This window comes from Metarhizium brunneum, chromosome 3 (assembly GCF_013426205.1).
Source record: "Metarhizium brunneum chromosome 3, complete sequence".
In the NCBI taxonomy this organism is placed as follows: Eukaryota; Fungi; Ascomycota; class Sordariomycetes; order Hypocreales; family Clavicipitaceae; genus Metarhizium; species Metarhizium brunneum.
In genome coordinates, this window is record NC_089424.1 from 2,385,011 (window position 1) to 2,407,458 (window position 22,448).

Consider the following 22,448-nt stretch of genomic DNA (forward strand, 5'->3'; position numbering starts at 1 on the left):
TTGACTTGGACCACCACCGCTGACGTGCATGTTTTCGATTTCATAATAGGCGGCGGGTGCCATCAATTGAAAGATTAAAAGTGAATTATTGAGCAGATGTACGGAGCACGTTTTACTCGATGCATTCATTCGGGGCGAACTGTCTGGCTATGGATGGCAGTTTCGCCAGAGGGTGTCCCCACGATCCCGGGGAGGAAACATTTGGGCTCTGGAACAAAAGTTTGTATTCTCCCGAAATACTTGCAGACATGATGGCGGCAATGTAACTGGGACATGGAACAATTTGCTTCTTACTTATGTACCCTAAGTACTTGAGTACACCTAGCGTCCGGTACTTTGAGGTACTCCGTAAGCACAGGTAGGCCTGGTTCGTGCAACAATCCGGGCGGTGAGATGTTGGGTTGCCAGCAACAGGGGCTCGCATCACGCTAAACGCAAAACGGTTGGAGACTTGGGCGGTGCCGTCTGGCAATAAAATTTCCGGTCAACATTGGAACTCCAAAAAAAAAAAAGTTCAGAAATAGCAGAAGGCCGCCCCGCTGCCCTTTCCAGACCAGAAAAACCCTCCAGACGATTCGAGGTCAATTCAAACGGCAATGGGTCGGATAAAGAAGAAGGGCCAGGCCGGCGCGGCCAAAAACTACGTCACGCGAAACCAGGCCATTCGAAAACTTCAAATTAGCTTGCCTGACTTCCGTCAGCTCTGTATTTGGAAGGGCATCTACCCTCGCGAACCTCGGAGCAAGAAGAAGGTCTCCAAGTCCTCGACTGCCTCGACCACCTTTTACTACGCCAAGGATATTCAGTATCTCCTCCACGAACCACTCCTGCAAAAGTTCCGGGACCAAAAGGTTTTGGAAAAGAAAATTTCCAAGGCATTGGGTCGTGGTGATGTCGGCGATGCCAAGCGACTCGAAGGAAACGCTTCCCGACCAGACAAGACCGGCAAGCCTCGATACACTCTTGATCATGTCGTTCGCGAGCGCTACCCTACCTTTGTTGATGCACTGAGAGATTTGGATGATTGTCTGTCCATGCTGTTTCTCTTTGCCAACCTACCGTCCACCTCTAGCGTTCCAGCCAAGATGATTGCTCGCTGCGAGAGACTCTGCCTCGAGTTCCAGCACTACCTGATTGTCTCCCGAAGCTTGACCAAGTCCTTCCTTTCTATCAAGGGTATCTACTACCAGGCCAACATACAAGGCGAGGATATCCTCTGGTTGGTGCCTTACAAGTTTAACCAGAGAATTGTTGGCGACGTCGACTTCAGAATCATGGGCACTTTTGTCGAGTTTTACATGACCCTCTTGAGTTTCGTCAATTTCCGGCTATACACCTCCATCGGTATCAAGTACCCGCCCAAGTTTGACGCCGTCAAGGATGAGAACGCCGCCGAGCTTGGCGCTTTCACTCTCGAAGGCAAAGCCCTGGTCGGCGCTGAGGAACCAAAGAAGTTGGAAGATGCTTCACATAAGCCTGACCCTAAGACTCAGGCTGCCGTCAACAAGGTTCTGAAGACTCTTCAGAATGGCCACGCAACAGATGGCACGGAAGAGACCGAGAATGGGGCCACTGAGACTGAAGAAGCAAACGCGAGCGCCATTGACAAGTTTGAACCTGCGGCTCCTGGTGGCGATGTGCTGATGCAGCCGTCTGCTAATGGAAGCGATCACAAGACCTTGTTCTCCAATTTCACTTTCTACCTCTCTCGTGAAACTCCTCGACAATCTCTTGAATTTATCTTGAAAGCATTTGGCTGCAAGCGTGTTGGATGGGACCCTGTCCTGGGTGGCGGAGCCTTCACAACAGATGAGTTGGATCCCAATATCACGCATCAGATTGTCGACAGACCCCCTATCCAAGCGGCAATGGAAGAAGATGGCGACGCTGAAGATAATCAAACATCACAAAAGTTGGCTGCCAATCGTCGGGTCCCAGGCCGGACTTACGTTCAGCCCCAGTGGGTGTGGGATTGCATCAACGATGTGGAACTCAAGGAGCCTCACCTGTACGGTCCCGGAGCATCTTTGCCGCCTCATCTAAGTCCCTTCGTCCAGAGCGTCCAAGGTTCATACGATCCTACAGTGCCTTTAGAGGAGCAGGAGCCTGAAGAAGAGGCTCTGGAGGCTGATGAGGACGGCGACGAAACCGTTGAGGGCATGGACGTTGCCGAAGACGAGGATGAGGATGAGGACGAAGAAGGCGAAGATGAGGACGGGGACGGGGACGAGGGCGAGGGCGATGGCGATGCTGAGAAAATGGAAGAAGATGTTCAGGAAGAGGACGAAGATGAGGACGAGGCTGCTCTCCGACAGCAAGAACTCGAGGCGGAGCTGACAGGCGCCTCTGTCGAGGCCAAGACTACTAATGGTAAGGCCAAGGCTAAGGAACAAGCGCGAAAAGCTTTACGCAAGAGGGCCAAGGAAGAAGCTGAGGATCTTGAGCGTGCAAAGGGTATGCTGAGCAAGAAGAAGAGGAAGCTCTACGAGCAGATGATCTACACAAATAACAAGAAGAGCGCAGAAGACCAAAAGCTAAGAGCAAAGAGAAGAAAGCTGGAAAAGGAAAAGGGCAAGGGCAAGGCGTAATAAGGATTGTTCTGATATTGTGAATAAAATGCGTTTTAGATGAAAGTTATATGGGCCTTTGTGATCGATGACTGCACGCAAGTCTGTGCATTTCAAAGGGAGTCTTTCCAAAGTTCCTTCCAAATTGCTATCAAGCGTGTGGCGCCAGCTCTTCGTGCCGTGTGGAGCCCCTCCAACCTACCACCTCCAACCAACCTTGGCTACAATTTTGCCAACTACATCTGACATCCACGCGCTAGCAGCGCCAGCTTACCACTTTTTCATGACGGCAAAGAGCACCGTCTCCAAATAAAAACGACCTTCCCTTCAACATTGTAATGCATGAAGAGGCGCCCATGTCCATCTGATGGCATGCTTTGAGTATGGAGGAGAACCAACCCACCAACTGGGACCTGGACACAGATGAGATCGCATCCGTCACCTCAGAAGACTTGTATGAGAATCGACCAAACCGCTGGACGGGGCCTAAATCGACATGGAGGGAATTTACTAGGGAGGAGCGGCTGCTCTGGCGGTCCATGCAACAGCTTGTTGACAAAGATTTGGCGGTGCATTTGTACGATGCGTTTGCTTTGAAGAGACAAGGGAGGGACCAGGCCACAGCACAGAGCCTCACTGTCAAGACGGTATGTCGCATACACAATGTCGTTTTCAGGTGTGCAATTTTCTTGGGGAGCTACGACAAACGGCGTTTATGAAGCCAGGCTGATGGTTAGTAGAAAGATGTACAAGACATTGTCTGGGCGCCGCCAAAAGTATGGACGGCATGGCCACTGAAGGAGAAGCATATCTCCGCAGAAGGGCTCTTCCAAAAACAAAACGACGACGAAGAAAAGTTCACGTTGCGCAAGGTGGAGAATGGGATGCCCAGCACCGAGCTGCAGGATGAGCTTGCTGCGACCGTGTTGCGTCTGGCGAAGGAACGATATCGACGACGATCATGGCATCGCCCACTGCATCCATCCATTGAGAGCCCTTCCAGCCCGTTGCCATCTAAGTCAATAGACCAGTCTGAGGATGAATTATCACTTCCATCTTCTCCTCCTCTATCAAATATGCCGGCAGGTAGTGAAGAGATGTCTCTTGACCATGGCGAGGATGAATCCAGTAATGATGATGAAGATGAAGACCTGGAAAATGTCCACGTTGGGAATGAAGAAACATACGAACCAGCTATATCTTCAAATGACGACCTGTCGAACCTTCTTCTCCGCCCTTGTGTCCGCCACATCCTCACACAGCTAGACTGCACCCTCACCATCCTCCACAACGCCCGCGTCGCCGGCTTAAACCACCTCTCCGAATCAGAGTCCTCTACGGAAGGGGAGTCTGAGGCGGGTACGCCACGGAAGAGAGGTAAAAGGGGCCGTCCAAGGCGTACACCCCAACCTGGGGAAGAGCTCTCATCTTCTGAGCAGCGGAATGTACAGGGCCCCAGACGTCGCGGCCGGCCGCGCAAGATTCACACACCGCGAGAAGGCGAGACGGAAGAGGAGATGTGGAATCGTGTAGCTAGGGAAGGGCACAGACGACTCCCCATCACTGCTGCAGATCGAGATGCTGCGTTCGAAGCGTGGGTAGAGGAAGGTTATCGCCGCGAGCGAGAGCAATCTCGTACAAGTGCACAGTCTGAAGAGCATGTCGCTCAAGCCATCACTGGTGAAACGAAATTCGAGAGAAAGCTAGGCAAATGGGGTCTGAGAGACTGGAGCGACATCGTTGGAGCTGCTGCTCTGGCTGGATTCTCTGATGCCGTCATATCACGCACTACCAAGCGATGTGCCGACCTTTTTGGTGAAGGTATGGTTATTAGACGTCTAGACGAGGTTCCTTCTACGCGAGCCCCAGCATTCACCAGTAGAGAGTACCGCCCTTCAAATATTCAACTTCCGTCGTCTCCCGCTGAATCCGAGTCCGAGCCTTCAGCAACACTCCTACAACGCCGTACTACGTCCCGGCGGGCATCTGCCGCTCGATCTTCCACAGCCTCCTCGCCTGCAACTCCTAGTGGTCGGTCTCTTTCACGATCCGGTTCCCGCTCATGTTCTCGCTCCTCCGCAGGATTTCAATTCTGCCCGGTTCCAACGTGTGATCGTGCAAGCAGGGGATTTTCAAGACGAGCCAATCTGCGGCGTCACATGACCCTTGTTCATCCGGGCCACACATCAGAAGAAAACGACTCGGACGACGAGGTTGTAGGTGGTGTGCATGTTGATGGATTTTTGAAGACATTTTATCCCCAAAGAGGGTGGAGAGGCGAGGATGTGCTTGCGAGAAAGAGGAAGAGGTATTACAGGGGGAGGAGTCTGAGTGTGAATGAAGGGGACGACGAGGGGGCCAGCGATGAGCCGTGAGTTGAGGTTCATCTAATTGTGGAGAGGCAAGGCGATGAGAAATTAAATTATTTGAGACCTAGCCACTCGGCACTTTTATTTTAATCGATTTGATTGCAATGTCTACTCAAAGGATATGATGGACAGGCTTAACGACGATCCCAAAGAACCACCTTGTATTGCGATTTCGAGACTTGACAGGCAAAACGGACTGAATTCTCTTATCTCTTCATAGTGTACCAGCTATAGTTTAGCAGGCGGCTTGACATCAACGGGCGTCCACCACGGATAATGCGGCAAACCATCCTCCATGGTGCCCTTAAAGTCAGGCTGCCTCTTCTGCATGAAGCTTTCAACACCCTCTTTGGCATCCTTGCCCCTAAACAACCCGTGAAACAACCTGCTCTCCAGCAGATGCGCTTCCTCTGGGGAGCTTGTCGTTCTGTAAATCATATCCTTCATCACCCTCGACGAGACATTGCTCACATTCACGCTGATATCCTCGGCGATCTTCAACGCCGTGGGAAAAACCTCCTCGGGGGGGACAACCTCACTGAACAGTCCGTCGAAGAGCTTATGGTTGGCTGGGTAGACGGCACCTGTAGTTGTCAAATGCAGCGCCTTGGACGTCCCAATCAGTCTCGGCAGGAAGAAGCTGCTGCAGGCTTCGAGACAGAAGCCCCTTCTGCCAAAGACGAAACCGATCCTGGCTTCGGAACTAGCAATGCGGATGTTGGCGGGGAGGGTCATGGTGATGCCGACGCCGACGGCGTGGCCGTTGATGGCCGCGATGACGGGCTTGTTGCATCTGTACATGGCGACGGAGATGCGGCCGCCTCCGTCACGGTGAAGCTCAGCGGTGGTCGAGACGCCCTGAGGCGAGGAGAAGTCCATTCCGGCGCAAAACATCTTGTTTTGAGTGTCGGAGGAGGTGAGGATGATGGCTTTGACACGGGGGTCGAGGGAGAGGGTGTTGAAGACGGTGACGAGATTGTCGGCCATGATGTCTGTGAAGCCATTGCGGTGCGACGGACGGTGGAGTTTGACGATGATGATTGGGGTTGGAGAGGGCGAGGATGGCGGGTGATGGGAGATGAGGAGGGTTGGGAAGCTGAGCTTTTCGTAGGATTCTGGTAGTGATGCCATTTTTGGGGTGTGATTTGGAGACGGGAGTTTTGGAGTTGACAGTGTGGGATTTGTGTGAAAGAGTATGAAGTTTGGAAGCAATCTATCAGGATCGTCGGCGGCGGGGAATATGGTGTTAGTGTGTATTTAATATACGTGTGGTAAGGGCAGTCAAAGCCTTGGTCGAGATAAGTTAATGTTTGGCGGTGGTTTATATCCGGGTTTCAACAGCCGGGTACCGAGGTTCATTTTGTGGAGGCCGTTATCACGCAGCATGTAGGGAGTAAACACACATGTCGGAAATACGTGCCGTGGCCATGCCCTTTTTTTGTGTGACACCATAATCATACTTATAGTTAACACGAAGAGGATTGTTTGTTCAAAGCCGTTTTCGACATGTTGAATATGCCACAAGACAAATACTGGACGATGGAGGTGCAACATTGAATCTCCGAATGGACATCCGGGGTAACTGAGGGTGCCATGTTTGCGGAGGAAGTTGCGGAGCAGAACCTCGTGCCAGATGTGGGCCCTCCGCTGGACTCCTTCCCTGGCAGCCTGGTCAGCTGGCTGTGCCTGGCAGAAGCTCTGCCCTCTTTGCCCTTGACAGGTGGCGATGACTAAGCAAGCCTTCATCCTTCAACACGATTGGAACGACGAACCCACCAACACATTCACATCCCTGCCCATCACCACGCAACAGCTCCAGCTCAGCTCCACTGCAGCGTGTTACCCGCTCACTTGCTCGCCCAGCTAGCTGCCCGTGTTCGTCCCTGCGATGCCCAGGCGTGAAGTCATGTCACGGCTGCTCTTGTCCATAATATGGTATATGACTGGGACGCGCATCAGCAGACATGTTATCGGCTGTATATCGACGAGGGCAGGTCCCTTGAGGACATTATGGACCATATGAAGACTGTTCACAAGTTCACACCGAGGTGAGTCACTCACACATGGCACCATGACACCACAGCACCACGGTCCTATCGTACCGCTGGCGCCCGCTGGGATTCTATTCTACTGGCTGCCAAGTGCGTCTGCACACACATACAATACTATTACCAATTTGCCCGCACTATCCGGCCATGGTGTGAATGGGGTAGACGCATCCTGATCCAGCTTGGCCGGCTCCACGCTCACAACATGCTTGGTGGGCTTAGTGTATTGTTGCTGTTGAACTGCTCCCCATCCCGCTTACTCTGTCCTGTTGTACGGTGAACTGCAACTTACACAGTTTTCTAGCAAGCGAGCATTCCAGACGCAATTCCGCCGTTGGAACTTTCCGCCAAAGCAACGGCCCGCGTATAAGAATGACCGTTTGGTAAGCCGCATCAAGGAGCTCTGGGAAAGAAACTTGGCCCAGAGGGAAATGCTGCGGATTTTGAACGAGGAAGATGGCTTTGACATCAAGCCTAGGGAACTTGTCAGAGTACGAACTCGGAACCGGTGGCTATTGAGAGTACCCAACGGCGACAAAGGCAAAGCCCCTTTTGGGGATGACGGCGACCAGACAGAGGGAGAAGAGTTGCGCAGCTCGTCTGTACCCATGACGGATCGAAGCTCGCCCGCACCTCCTAGGAATGTTTTGTCTGTCACTGGTTCTGATACCCAGCAGGATTCGGACCGTGACAGGCATGCGTCTGCGAGGAGCTCAAGAAGGAAACGGCGGAGAGCAAGGCAATCTGCCACTGGGAGTGAACCTGGCTCACTAAATCGCTTTCCTTCGGAGATGACGCTTGACGAGGCTCGAGACATTCTGGACCTAGATGTGTCCATATACCGTGCTCTGAGAACACAATTTCAACAAATATGCCAAGAGGAGAAGATTTCCAAGAAAACGACGGCTGGTGCTGAGAAATGGGAAGCAGCCAAAGGCCAACTAGTTCGTCAAATGCCCCAGGTCTATAGCTTACTTTGGTCGAATAAAGAGAACCCTGAGGACCGACAGCTTGCTCTAGATGTCATATGTACGGATGTTACCAAGCGAATGCGAACTATGGAAACGAGGATGACTCTCGCAGAGGCGAAAAACGTTCTCGGTATTAATCCAGAAGAGTCGCGCGATATGCGGACGGCTTTTTACCAAGTGCTTGCTGATTCTGGCTTTACATGCAAATCAGATGCCACACCGCAACAGTGGGAAGACTTGAAGAGGAGGTGGGGAGATAAGTCAGCATTGGTAGAGCGGATAATGATAAGTATAAGGACAAACGGTGACGAAAAGCAGGAGCAGGCTCGTGCTTTAGAAGTCCTAGCTAAAGATATCATGAAGAGGTTACGAGATGAAAGGGGCCGCAAAGACATGAGGAAGCATCACCGCCAGCACTTGCCAATCAGTTCAACCGGGTCGTCGCAGGCTGAACAAGCGTCAAAAACCTCCAAGACTGGACATTCGCGTAGTTCTCCGTCAAACGACCCGGTGGATCTGGCGGAGGGCATGGCAAATGCTAACTTTGATACCATGTCGGAAGTATCCCACACTTCGCACATGGCATTTAGCCCTGCAAGCAGCAGTATTGGCGGGCATTTGCCGATATCCCTGCAATCACAGACATCTAATCTTTCAGATTCCCAAGATGGATTACCTCAGCCGTCCCGAGTGCTTGGGTCATCGCCGATGCCGCCAGGAATAGGACTTGAACCACAGATGAGCTCATCGTTGCTGCTCGAGCCCAGCACTCAAGCCGCTTTCATGAACCAATCTTACGTACAGCCGCAATTTGCACCGCCGGCTACGTCTGCACCGGTTTTTCCACAGGTGCAGCCTCCATCTATAGCATGTGCTATTTTTCTACGCCTTCACCCGTCATCATCAAGCTACATTTCCAACTCAAATCTCTGGATAGCCACACTCACTTCGCACTCCGTACAGGAACTCCGACAAGTGGCTGTAGCTAAATTCCCAGGGACGGCATGCCTCCGCGTGGAAGGCGTGCTAAAGGATGGCAAGGGCGGTGAATTACCACTTCAGATCGAACAGGATCAAGAACTAAGCGCGTACTTGGCGCACTTGCAAGGCACGGCGCCAACGTTCAATGTGCAGCTAGTGTGGGAGACATCTTGAAAATGGGTGTTCGAGAAGACAACCAGCCTCGGCTGATGATGATGCTATCTAATTTTAGCGATTTCGTTTGGCGTATACTGTTTGGCGATTCAGGTTTCGTCTTCTTTAGAATGGTGTTTGGGAGTCCAGTCCGCAACCGCGACGGGCATGGCTATTAATTTTATTGGACATATTTATATGTGTAACGAATTCAAACGAAAGAATCGAGTATCTACCTCCGTGGCTTAGACATGGTTTTGGTTCTGCATGGAATTCAGTAGATGACGGAGCCTTGCACAATACTGAGAAGGCTCAAGGTCAAAGAACAAGTATCGAGTGTAAAAGAGACCAGCCAAGGATTTTTGGCCAACCGCGTGCAGACATTGGGCAGGGCGGTCCTCGGCTTGCCCAGTACTTACTCATATGTATGTTCATCTACGTGCACGTACATTTATGCATGTGCACGCAGCGAGGGCAGTAATAGCTAGGAGAATATGCCGTCTCAAGCGGCGACAACTGCCAGCCAATTGTAGTGGTAAATCTCCCGACAGCGTACCAGACACTTGTGATGTAAATCTTGACGCTGTGGCCATGCACCTCATTCGGCAATGTCGACCCCATGACAACCCGCGGTGCGGATGGAACGTCAAGATTGGGTGCGGAACATCTTGGACATCTGAAGTGTGGGGAGCGCCACTAGCGGCCAGACAAATTTCCGGTGAGCTCCAAAGCTTTGGTGGTCGAAGTCCATTGAAATAGAACTCTCAACCACCAAGCGCTCAAAAACACTGTGTTCCCGAGGCGACAACCGTGGCCGTAGACGGAGGGCGCAGCTAGTTTCGTGGGTGTCTTAGGCATTGCGAAGACAGCGGTGCTGGAGACATTCTGCAATGGCGCAACTACGACTCCGGGCGATGCCCTCGACGACGACCCTGCGGAGCTATGCCTTTGGTAGGCTGTTGGCGGTTCACATCCCACGAGGGCTCGCTCCGCATGCTATGAGACGATGCTATTCAACAGACATTGAACCCGAAAAGCCTAAGCCTCCAAGGCAAGGGAATGAGATGAAGCTGGGGAGGTCGTTCCAGGGCCAGGTAATGGGAAGCATTGGAGCACGATTGAGACGCGAGCGAGAGCAGAGAGAGCAGTATGAACGATGGAGAAACATGAAAGACCCCTCAAGGAACTGGATGATTACCTTCTGTGAGTGGTGGCGGGATAAGTTGGAACGCGACGATGAGCCTCTGGTCTTTGGCATGGCAGATTGAACTAACCCTATCCAGTGTTCCTTTCTAGTATAGGTATCGCATATTACATGGGCACATTCTGGCCTCGCGAAGCCGAACCCACCTCGACCCTCCCGCTTTCCAAGGTCCAAGACCCCAGGCATAATACGAAGCTCGAAAACATGCAGGCCGCCTGGGCAGACTTTGTCAAGATTGTTGGCAAGGAGCATGTCAGTACTCTCGAGACGGACATCGAGCACCACGCCTCCTCCGCATGGTCTACCCACCAACCAAAGCCGGACGAGAAACCCTTTTGTGTGGTGTATCCTAGCAGCACCGAGGAGGTTTCAGAGATAATGAAGGTCTGCCACCAGCGACGCATTCCCGTTGTCGGCTACAGCGGCGGCACGAGCTTGGAGGGCCACTACACGCAGACAAGAAGGGGCATCTCCATCAACTTTGGCAGAATGAACAAGGTCCTTGCACTCCATAGGGATGACTTGGATGTGGTTGTTCAACCAGCCGTTGGATGGGAGTCATTGAATGACGATCTCGCCAAGGATAACCTTTTCTTTCCGCCTGATCCGGGCCCAGGCGCCATGATTGGCGGCATGGTTGGCACTGGATGCAGCGGTACAAATGCTTACAGATACGGCACGATGCGCGAGTGGGTGCTCAGTCTAACTGTCGTCATGGCCGATGGCACCATTATCAAGACTAGACAACGGCCGCGAAAAAGCTCCGCGGGCTACGACCTTACCAAGTTATTCATCGGATCTGAGGGCACTCTTGGTCTTATCACCGAAGCTACGCTCAAGGTCGCCGTGAAGCCGGCGTCTACCAACGTGGCTGTCTGCACTTTCCCATCCATCCACGACGCTGCTACCTGTGTCAGCAAGGTTGTTGGTGCGGGTGTTCCGATCGCTGCTGTTGAGATCCTAGACGACAACCAGATGAAGTTTATCAACTCTGCCGGTATGACGTCGCGTTCGTGGACCGAGGCTCCCACGCTGTTCTTCAAATTTTCAGGCACCCCAGCTGGCGTGAAGGAGCAAATTTCTCAAGTTCAGAGCTTGGCTAGACAGGCTGGCAGCAAGACATTTGAGTTTGCCAGAAGCCAAGAGGAGCAGGATGAGCTGTGGAGTGCCCGAAAGGAAGCCCTCTGGAGCACCATGTCTGTGATGAAAGAAGGTGACAGAGTCTGGACTGGGGATGTTGCCGTGCCTATGAGCCGGCTGCCGCAGCTGATTGAGGAGACAAAGGAGAATATCCGTAAGAGTGGTCTGACGGCCTCGATTGTCGGACACGTCGGCGATGGAAACTTCCACAGTGAGTGCGCGCCTGGTTGAAAAATTTTGCGAGTTGCCGTGCTGACTGGGACCCCAAGCAATCCTGACGTACAGCGAGCCTCAGCGAAGCAAGGCCGAGGCGGTTGTCCACAAGATGGTCAAGCGTGCCATTGAGATGGAAGGAACTGTGACTGTAAGTCTAAAAGCATGCGGTATTGCCAGTGACAGTGATGCTAATGGAATGATTTTGTTTTTCTCCGGCAGGGTGAACATGGCGTTGGGTTGGTTAAGAGAGATTACCTCCCACATGAGCTTGGCGAGTCGACAGTCGATGCTATGAGACAGGCACGTACATATAGTCCTGTATGCATATGGTATTTTTGCTAACTTTGCGTCTATAGATCAAGAAGGCGTTTGACCCCCTGTGCTTGCTGAACTGCGACAAGATTGTTCGCATGCAGAGGCCCAAAAAGGGAGAGGTTGAGGAGTGGTGAGAGGCACAAGGTTGCCCTTTGTACAAATAGTCTATGCCGTGTTTTCTTGCAAATTCGGGCGAGGGGTACTAACGCTCTTGTACCATTCCTGGACTCGACTTGAGGTGTTTGTATACAGCGTTGTTGAGTGTTGAGTGGGCATTTTACAAACAATGATGACCACGTTTGAGATATATTGGACATACATGCCGGCTGCTTAGTCAGCTCTGGAGAGATGCCCACTGCCGCCGACCTTGGTTCGCAGGGTGGATACCTAACTGCCACATGCAGTCAAGAACCTGGTGCCCCGCGTCATGCTTAGGTGCCCCTCCACTCCCCATAGCGCATCACATGGCACCTTCAGGCCATTCAGGCCGCACCAACGCCTCCAGCTCCGGCTCGTGACTTGGACCCGCGACTTGCTGATGCTCTGACTATACTCATCTCTTCGTAAACTCATCGATTTCGGACTGTCCTCACAATCACCTTTGCCTCATCTCAAAATCGACGCCGGGACTGGAGTTGCTCTGCGACGTTCCCTTTGCTGTCTGCCCTCCTTCCATCACCAACCCGATACCAATCCAATCTTGCTCCCACTGCTCGCGTAAGCTTCCTCCACGCCCCAGGGAGGCTTTGCTTCCTTGTTAAGCACACGGGATGTCGCTTTTCACGGCGCAGCTATACCCAGGCAGGGCGCTAGGCTTTCTGAGTAGGTATCCGTAAACAGATAGCACTTGCAGTTTGCCCGGTCACTAACACGACGTGTCCGCGCAATATAGTCCTTGGCGCATCGCTACATGATGTCCTGACACGCCTCAAAGCCGAGCCGCAGCGTTTCCCGAGACTCGAAGTCCTCCACTCGCCAGATAGACCCGTCACTGAACCTGTGTGCGTTGTCCTTCCGCAGAATGGACTCCGGCTGCGCTTCGATGGGCCCGAACAGCGGCTGCGACTGATTGAGGTGGTGGACTTTACAAAAATTCACATCACATTCAAGGACAGGGATTTGTTGAAGCATACGACGAATGGAACTTCAGCTCCCGGATCGCCCGTCCCAGGGGAGTCGCCGCTAGGGCCGACCTTTAGGCACATTTACCATCGGCTGCTGGGCCCGACCTATGCCGGCGAGTTTATCCCCCCATCTAGCGGGCAGGAAGACGGCACTTATGTCCTGTCCTATCCGGGAGTGGCTTTTAATTTTTCACTGGCGAAATCGGCCTACTCACCGGATAAGGATGTGGTCACGCTGTTGTCCGCTTCGTCGAGCCAGGTTGCTACTTCGATGGCCGTATTCAGTGGGACATCCTGGGCTGAGGCGCGACAGACGCTGTGGACAGAGATACTGCCTAGTGTTAAACAAACTTCTGTGCTACCAAAGACAAAAGATGTGTACCCGGACGAGGTGTCGCTGATTCGGATACATGGTGGTGGAAAGTTGGATTTGTTTCGGAAGTGGACGAATAATGCCTTTCGGATTCAGCTAGGGGAAACGACGCCTCAGGAGCTGGTGATGGAACTGGGTCCGCCGAATGCGATTTACCGGAAGAACGATCAAAAGATGGTGATTCACAAGATGCGGGCGGCGAGCAGCTCCCGTGGTCGGCCAAGTTCATCTGACATCGGCCGCCCTGATGATCTCACCGATACAGACCAATCATCCATGAATACCGGTTCAGACGATTCAGACAACGACGAAGCCATCGACGAACAAACAGCAAGCAATCCTTTGGAAGAGTGTTTCTACAACTACTTCTATCTTGGCTTTGACATCCTCCTCTCCCTACCAACCCAGCCATCAGCTGTACCCCCCGCAGACGACACCAGCGAAGACCCAGCAGAAAACCCAATCAAACATCACCACCCTGACCGTCTTGTCGCCACCAAGGTTGTCCTCCACGGCAACGTGCCTGGGTCCTACGAATTCAACCGCCACCGTCGCTGCCGCTGGGAAATAGCGTACCTTGACGATGTCACGTCCGAAACGCAGTTCAAATACGTCGAAGAAGGCATGAACTCTAAATGGGAGGGTGCATACTCGCTAGGAAAAGTGCCACAAGGACAGAGGGGAATGGTACTGAACCGTGGATGGGGCGATAGCCCGGGGAGCAGCTGCGAGTTTTTGGGAGGTTGGGAAGAGAGTGGTGCGAAGAGGGCAGAGGCAAACGGGGATTCGACGACGACATTGTATGGGTTTCCGGGTCTGGTGTTTGAGGTGTTGAGGAACGATTATGTCAATACCGTGACGATATTTTAATGTCAAGTAATCTATAGATTTTTTTTTGGGACGTCTAGGTCGTGTGGAGACGAAACTGCTGCTTTCACATGTCAAACTGAGGCATTCAACTATACTCACCACTTGGGTTACACTAGTCGGAGGAACAGTCTTCCTGACGAGGACGCTCAGCCTATCCAGCGCCTGAGTCAGACACACGGACGCTGGCGCCCTTGCAGCCATGAACAAGCTGGAGCGTGCTGGAACGAGAATCGAGAATACAAGATCTGAATGTGGCCGTCATCAGCCAGTCACGATGAGGAGGGGTGTGTTCGTTCGAGTAACAAGGGGCCGGGAAGCATCTTGACCGCAGTGTGTCTTGCGCCAGTGCGTTCGTGGCATATGACGCGTTTGCCCGAGTTGTGTAAGTAGATCATGGTTCGTTTTTGCGCATCTACACACGGGCTGGTCGTGGATAAAGCGGACAGAATTTGTTGAGGATGGGGTTTCCATTGGCCGTGAGGGGACGAATGCTGCTTCACCTCGGCGGCTGGTAGAAGGTTCATTGCAAAGACCAGTGGCTAACACATATTCCGATATACGCATGCTCCGGTGTATTTCATGTCCTTTGCTATGCTCGTATACTTGGGTCAGCCTTATTTTCTAGCTGGTCGTTCACACTCCAGGGGCTTCTTCCCGGCAAGCATAACCGGGATCTGCGATTCCTGTGCGGCGTTTAGACGCATGTCTACGTTCCTCACTGGTATGCGACGTATTGTGACCATCGTGTAGGGGAGGCGTTTCTGAAGCCAGGTGGTTGCCTCGACGTGTAGTGTCAAAGCGAGATTGTACAAGGGCTTGCAACTCTGCGCCAACTTGTCTTGCATTTCATCTTGTTCAAGGCCCAACTTGAAGAGCCCTCCAGGGGTTGGAGCCCGGCGTGATGTGATGGGAGGCATTCATTGCGTTGTCGTGAGAGGGGAAAGGAGGATGGGCAACGCGTTGAGTAGCGCCGTAGATGGTTGGTTATATGGTGTATCGTCTTGATTCTGGAGCTACGAAAACGCAAGTTTGATACCTCACTTATTCCGGATCAAGGGCGTGGCCTACGATTTTTCCTACTGGACATTGACCTTGCGTCCGATCTCGTCGAGACCGATGGATGGCCAGTTGGCACTCGTCTACATAGGTGTCAGAATTCTCGTCAGCATGCCGACACTAGGTCACAATTTCAGGCCGCAAGTATACAAGGCACCGACATCAGAGATAGTTCTAGATGCCCAGCAGCTCTCGAAAAAATGCTCATTGTTGGTGATGTGAGCAGCACTAGCGCGAAGCCATCACGGGTGTGTCTGTAGAGAAAAGCCAGCTTCTGCACAGAAACACTTTGCTACTCCCATTACAATCATGAAACGCATGCCCAGTCACAAGCTTGGAGTTGAGGCACACACTCAGCCTCGCCCGTACGGGGAGGCAATGATATCGGACACGGAGCCATAGGCTGGATGTGCAGTCCGGCTCCGGACCGTCGCGGCGTGTACCGCGGCGTGCGACAAAACAACAAAGCGACTTTCGTTTACGAAGCCAACACGTCATGCGCTGCCTAAATTCCCGTTTTTTTCGGGTGTGAATTTGAAAGCAAATCGGGATGTTCGTGAGCTCGAGCCGATGCCTTGATCATAATAAATACTGCCGCCACCCTCCTCGCTTGAACTGTAGGACGTGTGCATTTTCGATAAACCGTTCAGCTCGTTCCCTTTCTAAACTATACAAGTATTTAAACCGAAAAAAAAGGGCTGTGCAAAAGGAGCCTGCTGTAATGGCAGTTCCGCTACCGTTGTTCACGGCCGTTGCAGCCGCCGGCACACTCCTCTTCATAACGCAACAACAGGAATGGACTAGGAAACTGGCTATTGGGGCATTTGCCGTCGTTTTTGGCATCCAGATGGTCATCTACTCCATCTACAGCTTGTTCATATATCCCTTTTTCTTGTCGCCGTATCGTCACTTGCCCAAGCCCCCCGGCGGCGATTATCTCTTTGGGCACACGAGACAGATGGTAAAAGAAGGCCTGGGAACAACCGCAAGAAAATGGTGAGTACGCAGTGTCCCCATCCCGTCCATCTCTTGATGAGCCCGCGGCCATGGCCATCTAACCTGTGTCAGGATCGCGTCGATCCCCAACGACGGCTTCATCCACATTCGCTGGGCATTCAACCGCGAAATGCTTCTCGTCACGTCGCCGCAGGCGCTGTCGGAAATCCTCGTCGCCAAAAGCTACGAGTTTGCCAAACCCCAGTTCCTCCGCGACACCCTGGGCCCCGTCATCGGGCACGCCCTGGTCCTCGCCGAGGGGGACGCGCACAAGCTCCAGCGCCGCAACCTGATGCCCGCGTTTGCGTTCCGCCACATCAAGGACCTGTACCCGCTCTTCTGGCAAAAGTCGCGAGAGGTCGTACGGGTCATGACGGCCGAGTGCGATGGCCTGGGCGTCTTGAACATGGAGGCAGGGGCCTGGGCGTCGAGGTGTACGCTGGACGTCATTGGGACCGCTGGGCTGGGGAGGGACTTTGACGCCATTCACGACGACCACAACGAGTTGGTGGAGACGTATATGACGCTTTCGCATCCCTCCAAGACCGATAGGATCCTCATGATATTGGCCGACTTTGCGGGCTTGTTTGTGCCTGTGAAGCCGTTTCTCAACGTGCCGTTTCCGAGACTGCGGCAGGTCCAGCGGTCATCCAACATGATCCGCGATGTTTGCCGGGACGTCATCCAGGCCAAGAAGCAGAAGCTCGAAAAGGGCCAGCTCAACGACGTGGATATCGTGTCCATAGCTCTGAGGAGCGGTGTATTTTCGGAGGACGAGCTCGTCGACCAAATGATGACGTTCCTGGGCGCCGGGCATGAAACGACCGGGTCGGCGCTGACGTGGGCGATATATGCCCTGTGTCGGTTTCCCGACATCCAGAGCCGTCTCCGTGACGAGATCCGCGCCAACTTGCCGTCTGTCGATGAAGAGACAGACATTACCAGCGCGGACATTGACAAGCTGCCCTACCTCAACGCCGTGTGTAACGAAGTGCTGCGAATGTACAGCCCCGTGCCGCAAACCTTCCGCGACGCCGTCTGCGATACCAGCGTGCTGGACCGCCGCATCCACAAGGGCACGCGGCTCATCCTCGCGGCATGGGGCACCAATGTCGATACCGCGCTTTGGGGCGCCGACGCTGGCGAGTTCAACCCGGAACGGTGGTTATCAGTCAACGACGGGGGCGAGCACTCGGTCAAAAGGGCCTCGCTGGGCGGAGCAAGCAGCAATTATGCCCTGTTGACGTTCTTGCATGGGCCGAGGAGCTGTATTGGGCAGGCGTTTGCCAAGTCTGAGTTTGCATGCTTGCTGGCTGCGTGGGTTGGGCGGTTTAGATTTGAGTTGAAGGACTCGAGGTTGATGGATGAGGAAAACATGGTGTTTGAGCAGTTGGTCACGGTGAAGGCTGTGGAGGGGTTGTATGTGAAAGCTACGGTTGTGCCGGGGTATTGAAGGAACTGTATTTATTGTGATTAGCTGATGATGTTAATTTGCTTGCTGCGTTTTGTATGTATCCGAATTTGGCTCGTGGTGTCTGTCGTTGAAGGTCGATTCTAACGTACCTAGTACTCAACACACGCATGTCGAAAGAAGACAAAAAAAGAGGATCAGGGGCTTCTGCAGCCAGACCGCCAAGGAAATGCATGAACTTGTGGTCCGATGAAAATCTGGGCTTGCCGTCTGCATTGCGTGTTGCCCAGTGGCTTGAAGGCTTCGCCTTTTCGCTTTTGTCAGCATTTCCCGTCGGCCCATGATGCCAAGAGGCATAGACTCCAAGCACCCAGATCCTGGTTAATAGAATCTTCATTAATACATGCAAAGACTCAGTACGTAGTACTAGTCAGTCTCACACACGCCTCGCCTTGGTGCATTTGAGGCTCTGGTGATGTATTGTACGTATCACATTGTACATCTCTCCACAGAGTTCACGATGGGCTCAAAATCCACCGTCGCCCCCATGGTGATCGGATCAAATCATTGATACTTTGATAATAGTGGGCGTTTGCAGGCAATATTTGTACTGATCAGCGCTGATTATCCATTGGCGCGAATCTTTATAGCCTCGACCCAGGCAAGGGGACCCAAGACACAACACCCGTGGCCTTGTACGAGTCTGTGTCACTTTTTTTTTGTTCAATGCGGAACGTCCAGGTGCATAATCTCTTTAGCGGGCGTCGGCACATCCCACATGGCAAATGGGCCCTCAGCCGCAATCATTCTTCAAGGCGACGATCCCTTGGTGGCCAGGAGTCCAGGACACGACAAGAGCCCGAATGCCGAAGCTCGCGTTACTCCGAGCAAAATCCGATGGCAAAAGAAACAACATTTTAAATATACGCGACAGCTGCTGCAAGGCGCGTAAGCACTTGACGTTTTGGACAGACTGAAATTCATCCATTTGCATAGATGGGTACGGAGTACGGAGTCGTCGTACGGAGTATTTCCTTGCGACTTGAGGGTTGGTGGGGACTGCGGATTGGAGCCTGGAAGACGGAGATGTAGGAATGAGCACAGAGAATTATTAGAGTAGAACGGTGGTATAGTTGGTTATTTATCGGGTAGGGCTGGAGATGACATGGTGGTCCCTGATTGATGGTTTGATGGGCGTCTGGCGTGATGTCCGGTATACATGATGACACCCACGATTTCTGATGCTGTTAATACCAGACTGTCGAGAAATCTTCTTCTGTATGCAGATGGATATACAATATTGTAATATCAGGCCCATGGACACCTCAGTGCCCTTGAAATCGCACACTGCTTAGTTGCACGCCGCCCCGTATAATTACATAGCAAGCAAGTAGCTCTTGCAGATGAAACTGTCAATTGATCAGGCAGGTGGGCAACATTAGGGAACCCCACCTTTTACGGTCCAGTGCTTGTCATCCCTCCCTTCATCTTACGGTGCCAACGATGCAAGTATGTACTGTTCCGTATATTGTACTCCGTAGACCGTAATGCTTTGCCGGCTGACGATGAGTCTCTGCCAGGTCTCACCTTGACGACAGTCTCCGCCTTAAGCCCGTGCCATTGTATGAACTTTCGTTGCGCCGAGATGCAGCCATCATTGAACGCTTACTAATGGCGCGCACTGTGGCCTGTCCACGAACTGGCCGCGACACATTGGGTCTGATGGATCCAGCCAAGTGGAACATTGAAACCAGTCGGCCCCTCAAGCCCAATTGGTAGGCACCTCGAACCAGACGGACGAAAGGCCTGCGCGCGCCCGCGCCGTCCAGCCGCCAGTCATCAATGGCATTGGATTGGCCGGACGAGGCCCCAACTTTCAAATGTCAATTAGGCACTGGGCCATCGTGTCGCCTGGTAACCACTCAGGCATGCGCTGGAGTGCTCGCCGCTAGTCATGGTTTTATGTGCCGGTTGATGCAATGCTCGTACATCCGAGACGGCACGGCTATTGCTGCCATCCCAGAGCATCTCGAAATATAAAACCAAACGCCTCAGACATTCCCGTTCTTCCATGACGTCGTCGTATTCGTCCCGTGTCCGTTCCGTTTTCATCCCGTCATTGATCCTACTTGTGTAAGTACAGGACATCCTTGTCGAGTCAATATCTAGTACTTAGGTACGTACAGCAAAAGGTCTGGCGCCTTCCATGTTCACCGGCTTGTTCCCGCTAGTTTCCGCCTCCCCTCTGTAGTTACTACATACTTTACTTTATGTAGTCATCCATTTGCCCATTCCAAGTCAAAGAGACCATGCCTTTTTCTCATCCACCCCAGCTCCCCGACCTGTCTCTTACGATTGCTGACTTGCTGTCGGTTCATAGAAGTCCACATCTGGTGTCTTGTTGCCGTATAGTTGAAGTCGCAGCTTGCAACTGCGTCGATCTGTACCACACGACGCAACGTAAAGGGGAGGGCTGAGACAAAACCGGTTCTCAGCGCCGCCAGTTCAAGACACCACGGGCTGAAAAGGGGAATTTAAGACCGCATCGCCCGGCATGGCGTCTCATTCATCGACGCCCACCACGACAGATACGTGGACCGGTTCTGGGAAGACCGGCGACGTCGAGCGAGACGGCGACATCCATGGCTCCAAAACTCATCGCTTCATTGAGAAGCACTCACAGGCGCCTCACACGCCATCCGAACCCCCAAGTCCAACTTCAGACACCGGCCCATCAGGAAATGAAGCACTGGCAGAACCAGAAGCCGGGCGCACCAATGTCGAGACCTTCCTCGTTGTCCTGGCTCTGTGTCTGGCGCTCTTCCTCGCCGCCCTCGACATGACCATCATCACCACCGCCATCCCGACGATATCGAGCACCTTCAACTCCAGCCTGGGCTACATCTGGATCGGCTCCGCCTACCTCCTCGGCAATGCCACCTTTGTGCCGACATGGGGCAAGATTTCAGACATTTTCGGCCGGAAACCCGTCCTCATTGGTGCCGTCGTCATCTTCTGGATCGGCTCGCTCCTGTGCGCCGTGAGCAATAGCATGGGCATGCTGATTGCCGCGCGAGCTATTCAGGGCATCGGTGGCGGCGGGACCATTGTGCTGCCCAACATTTGCATCTCAGACTTATTCTCTATGCGCAAGCGTGGCATGTACTTTGGCATTCTCGGCGGTGTATGGGCCATTGCATCTGCCGTTGGCCCTGTACTCGGAGGTGTCTTCACGAGCAAAGTGTCGTGGAGGTGGTGCTTCTACATCAACCTGCCCCTGTCGGGCGTCGGCATCCTCATTTTGATCTTTGTGCTGAAGCTGCATAACCCGAGGACGCCCGTGAAGCAGGGCTTGCTGGCGATTGACTGGGCCGGAAGCTTGCTGATCATCGGCGGCACTCTCATGTTCCTCTTTGGCCTGGAGTTTGGCGGTGTCCAGCACCCCTGGGACTCGCCCACCGTCATCTGTCTGATTGTTTTTGGCGTCATCACCATTGGCCTTTTCGTCGTCTACGAATCCATGTTTGCCAAATACCCCATCATGCCGATCTCGCTGTTCCGCCATCGAACCAGCGTCGCCTCCTTCTCGCTCTCCTTCATGCACGCCTTCACCTTCATGGGCGGGAGTTACTGGCTGCCTCTGTACTTCCAGGCCGTCATGGGCGCGACGTCCCTTCTCTCGGGCATCTACTTGCTCCCCTTTGTGCTGTCGCTCTCCATCACCTCTGCGAGCTTTGGCATCATCATTAAGCGCACAGGTAACTACAAGATCCCAATCATGTTTGGCCTCGCCGTCATGACGCTCGGTTTCGGCCTCCTCGTCAGCCTGGGCGACGACCGAAACTGGGCCAAGATCGTCATCTTCCAAATCATTGCCGGCATCGGTGTCGGCCCCAATTTCCAGTCCCCCCTCATCGCCCTGCAGACCAACGTTGAGCCGCGCGACATTGGGTCAGCAACAGCTAGTTTCGGCTTCCTCCGCCAGCTGGGCACCTCCATCTCGGTCGTCGCCGGCGGCGTCATTTTCAATAACCAGATGAAAGCTCAGGCTGGAACCTTGCAGCGTGAGCTTGGCCCGCAGCTGGCCAGCATGTTTAGTGGTTCTCGTGCCGCCGCCAGTGTGCACCTTGTCAGAACTTTACAGGGCCATGATGCTGCGGTGGTGAAGAACGCCTACTGGAATTCGCTGCAGAAGATGTATATTCTGTTTACGTGCACTGCCTTTGTGGGCTTTTTGATGAGTTTTGCTGTGAAGCAGAAGAGTTTGAGCAAGGACCACACCGAGCACAAAACTGGGTTGCAGTCTTTGAAGCAGAGGAACGACGGCAGTGCTGCTGAGCCCGCAGGTAAAGAAGCCTCTTGAGAAACGAGGACCAAAAAGGGCATTTTGAGCGTTTCAACATACGATGCGTGATTTACTGTCATGGGCGGCGTTTGGTGTTGGGAAATGCATTGGGTGCGTGAGCATATACTTTACCTGTACATACATGTAGATATTCAAATGTGGGCGCAAAATCATTGCACAGCTTGCTCTCTCGAAAAGGGGTCATGCCCCTTGTTGATTGATCTGAAAGTCATGAATGCTGCATGTTTGTAGGGGAAAGTTGATGTGCGACCAAAAAGAGCCCTGCATGGCACAGGACCCTGGTATAAT

The 22,448-nt window shown here is 53.0% G+C and overlaps 8 protein-coding genes across 8 annotated transcripts; 7 read left to right on the forward strand and 1 right to left on the reverse strand.

Annotated features, from left to right (window-relative positions):
- Window positions 1–596: 596 nt before the first annotated feature.
- On the forward strand, window positions 597–2,588 carry NOP7 (Pescadillo; the record flags this gene model as incomplete). Its single annotated transcript, XM_014689064.1, has 1 exon — window positions 597–2,588. The coding sequence occupies one exon, from the start codon at window positions 597–599 to the stop codon at window positions 2,586–2,588; it is 1,992 nt and encodes a 663-aa protein (XP_014544550.1).
- A 362-nt stretch (window positions 2,589–2,950) lies between these two features.
- Window positions 2,951–4,942, forward strand: G6M90_00g059820 (uncharacterized protein; the record flags this gene model as incomplete). The annotated part of the gene is made up of 2 exons (XM_014689065.1): window positions 2,951–3,214; window positions 3,308–4,942. 2 exons carry the CDS (start codon window positions 2,951–2,953, stop codon window positions 4,940–4,942), a joined length of 1,899 nt encoding a protein of 632 aa, XP_014544551.1.
- Window positions 4,943–5,164: 222 nt separating this feature from the next.
- ACTT3 (Enoyl-CoA hydratase ACTT3) lies at window positions 5,165–6,067 on the reverse strand (the record flags this gene model as incomplete). Its single annotated transcript, XM_014689066.1, has 1 exon — window positions 5,165–6,067. The coding sequence occupies one exon, from the start codon at window positions 6,065–6,067 to the stop codon at window positions 5,165–5,167; it is 903 nt and encodes a 300-aa protein (XP_014544552.1).
- An 801-nt stretch (window positions 6,068–6,868) lies between these two features.
- On the forward strand, window positions 6,869–9,110 carry G6M90_00g059840 (uncharacterized protein; the record flags this gene model as incomplete). The annotated part of the gene is made up of 2 exons (XM_014689067.1): window positions 6,869–6,984; window positions 7,289–9,110. The coding sequence occupies 2 exons, from the start codon at window positions 6,869–6,871 to the stop codon at window positions 9,108–9,110; spliced, it is 1,938 nt and encodes a 645-aa protein (XP_014544553.1).
- Window positions 9,111–9,979: 869 nt separating this feature from the next.
- Window positions 9,980–12,098, forward strand: DLD1_1 (D-lactate dehydrogenase; the record flags this gene model as incomplete). The annotated part of the gene is made up of 5 exons (XM_066130687.1): window positions 9,980–10,292; window positions 10,373–11,644; window positions 11,703–11,797; window positions 11,869–11,949; window positions 12,006–12,098. The coding sequence occupies 5 exons, from the start codon at window positions 9,980–9,982 to the stop codon at window positions 12,096–12,098; spliced, it is 1,854 nt and encodes a 617-aa protein (XP_065986916.1).
- Window positions 12,099–12,734: 636 nt separating this feature from the next.
- On the forward strand, window positions 12,735–14,331 carry G6M90_00g059860 (uncharacterized protein; the record flags this gene model as incomplete). The annotated part of the gene is made up of 2 exons (XM_014689069.1): window positions 12,735–12,786; window positions 12,857–14,331. The coding sequence occupies 2 exons, from the start codon at window positions 12,735–12,737 to the stop codon at window positions 14,329–14,331; spliced, it is 1,527 nt and encodes a 508-aa protein (XP_014544555.1).
- A 1,777-nt stretch (window positions 14,332–16,108) lies between these two features.
- On the forward strand, window positions 16,109–17,836 carry G6M90_00g059870 (uncharacterized protein; the record flags this gene model as incomplete). Its single annotated transcript, XM_014689070.1, has 2 exons — window positions 16,109–16,383; window positions 16,456–17,836. The coding sequence occupies 2 exons, from the start codon at window positions 16,109–16,111 to the stop codon at window positions 17,834–17,836; spliced, it is 1,656 nt and encodes a 551-aa protein (XP_014544556.1).
- Window positions 17,837–20,348: 2,512 nt separating this feature from the next.
- dotC_2 (Efflux pump dotC) lies at window positions 20,349–22,157 on the forward strand (the record flags this gene model as incomplete). Its single annotated transcript, XM_014689071.1, has 1 exon — window positions 20,349–22,157. One exon carries the CDS (start codon window positions 20,349–20,351, stop codon window positions 22,155–22,157), a length of 1,809 nt encoding a protein of 602 aa, XP_014544557.1.
- Between the last annotated feature and the right edge of the window lie 291 nt (window positions 22,158–22,448).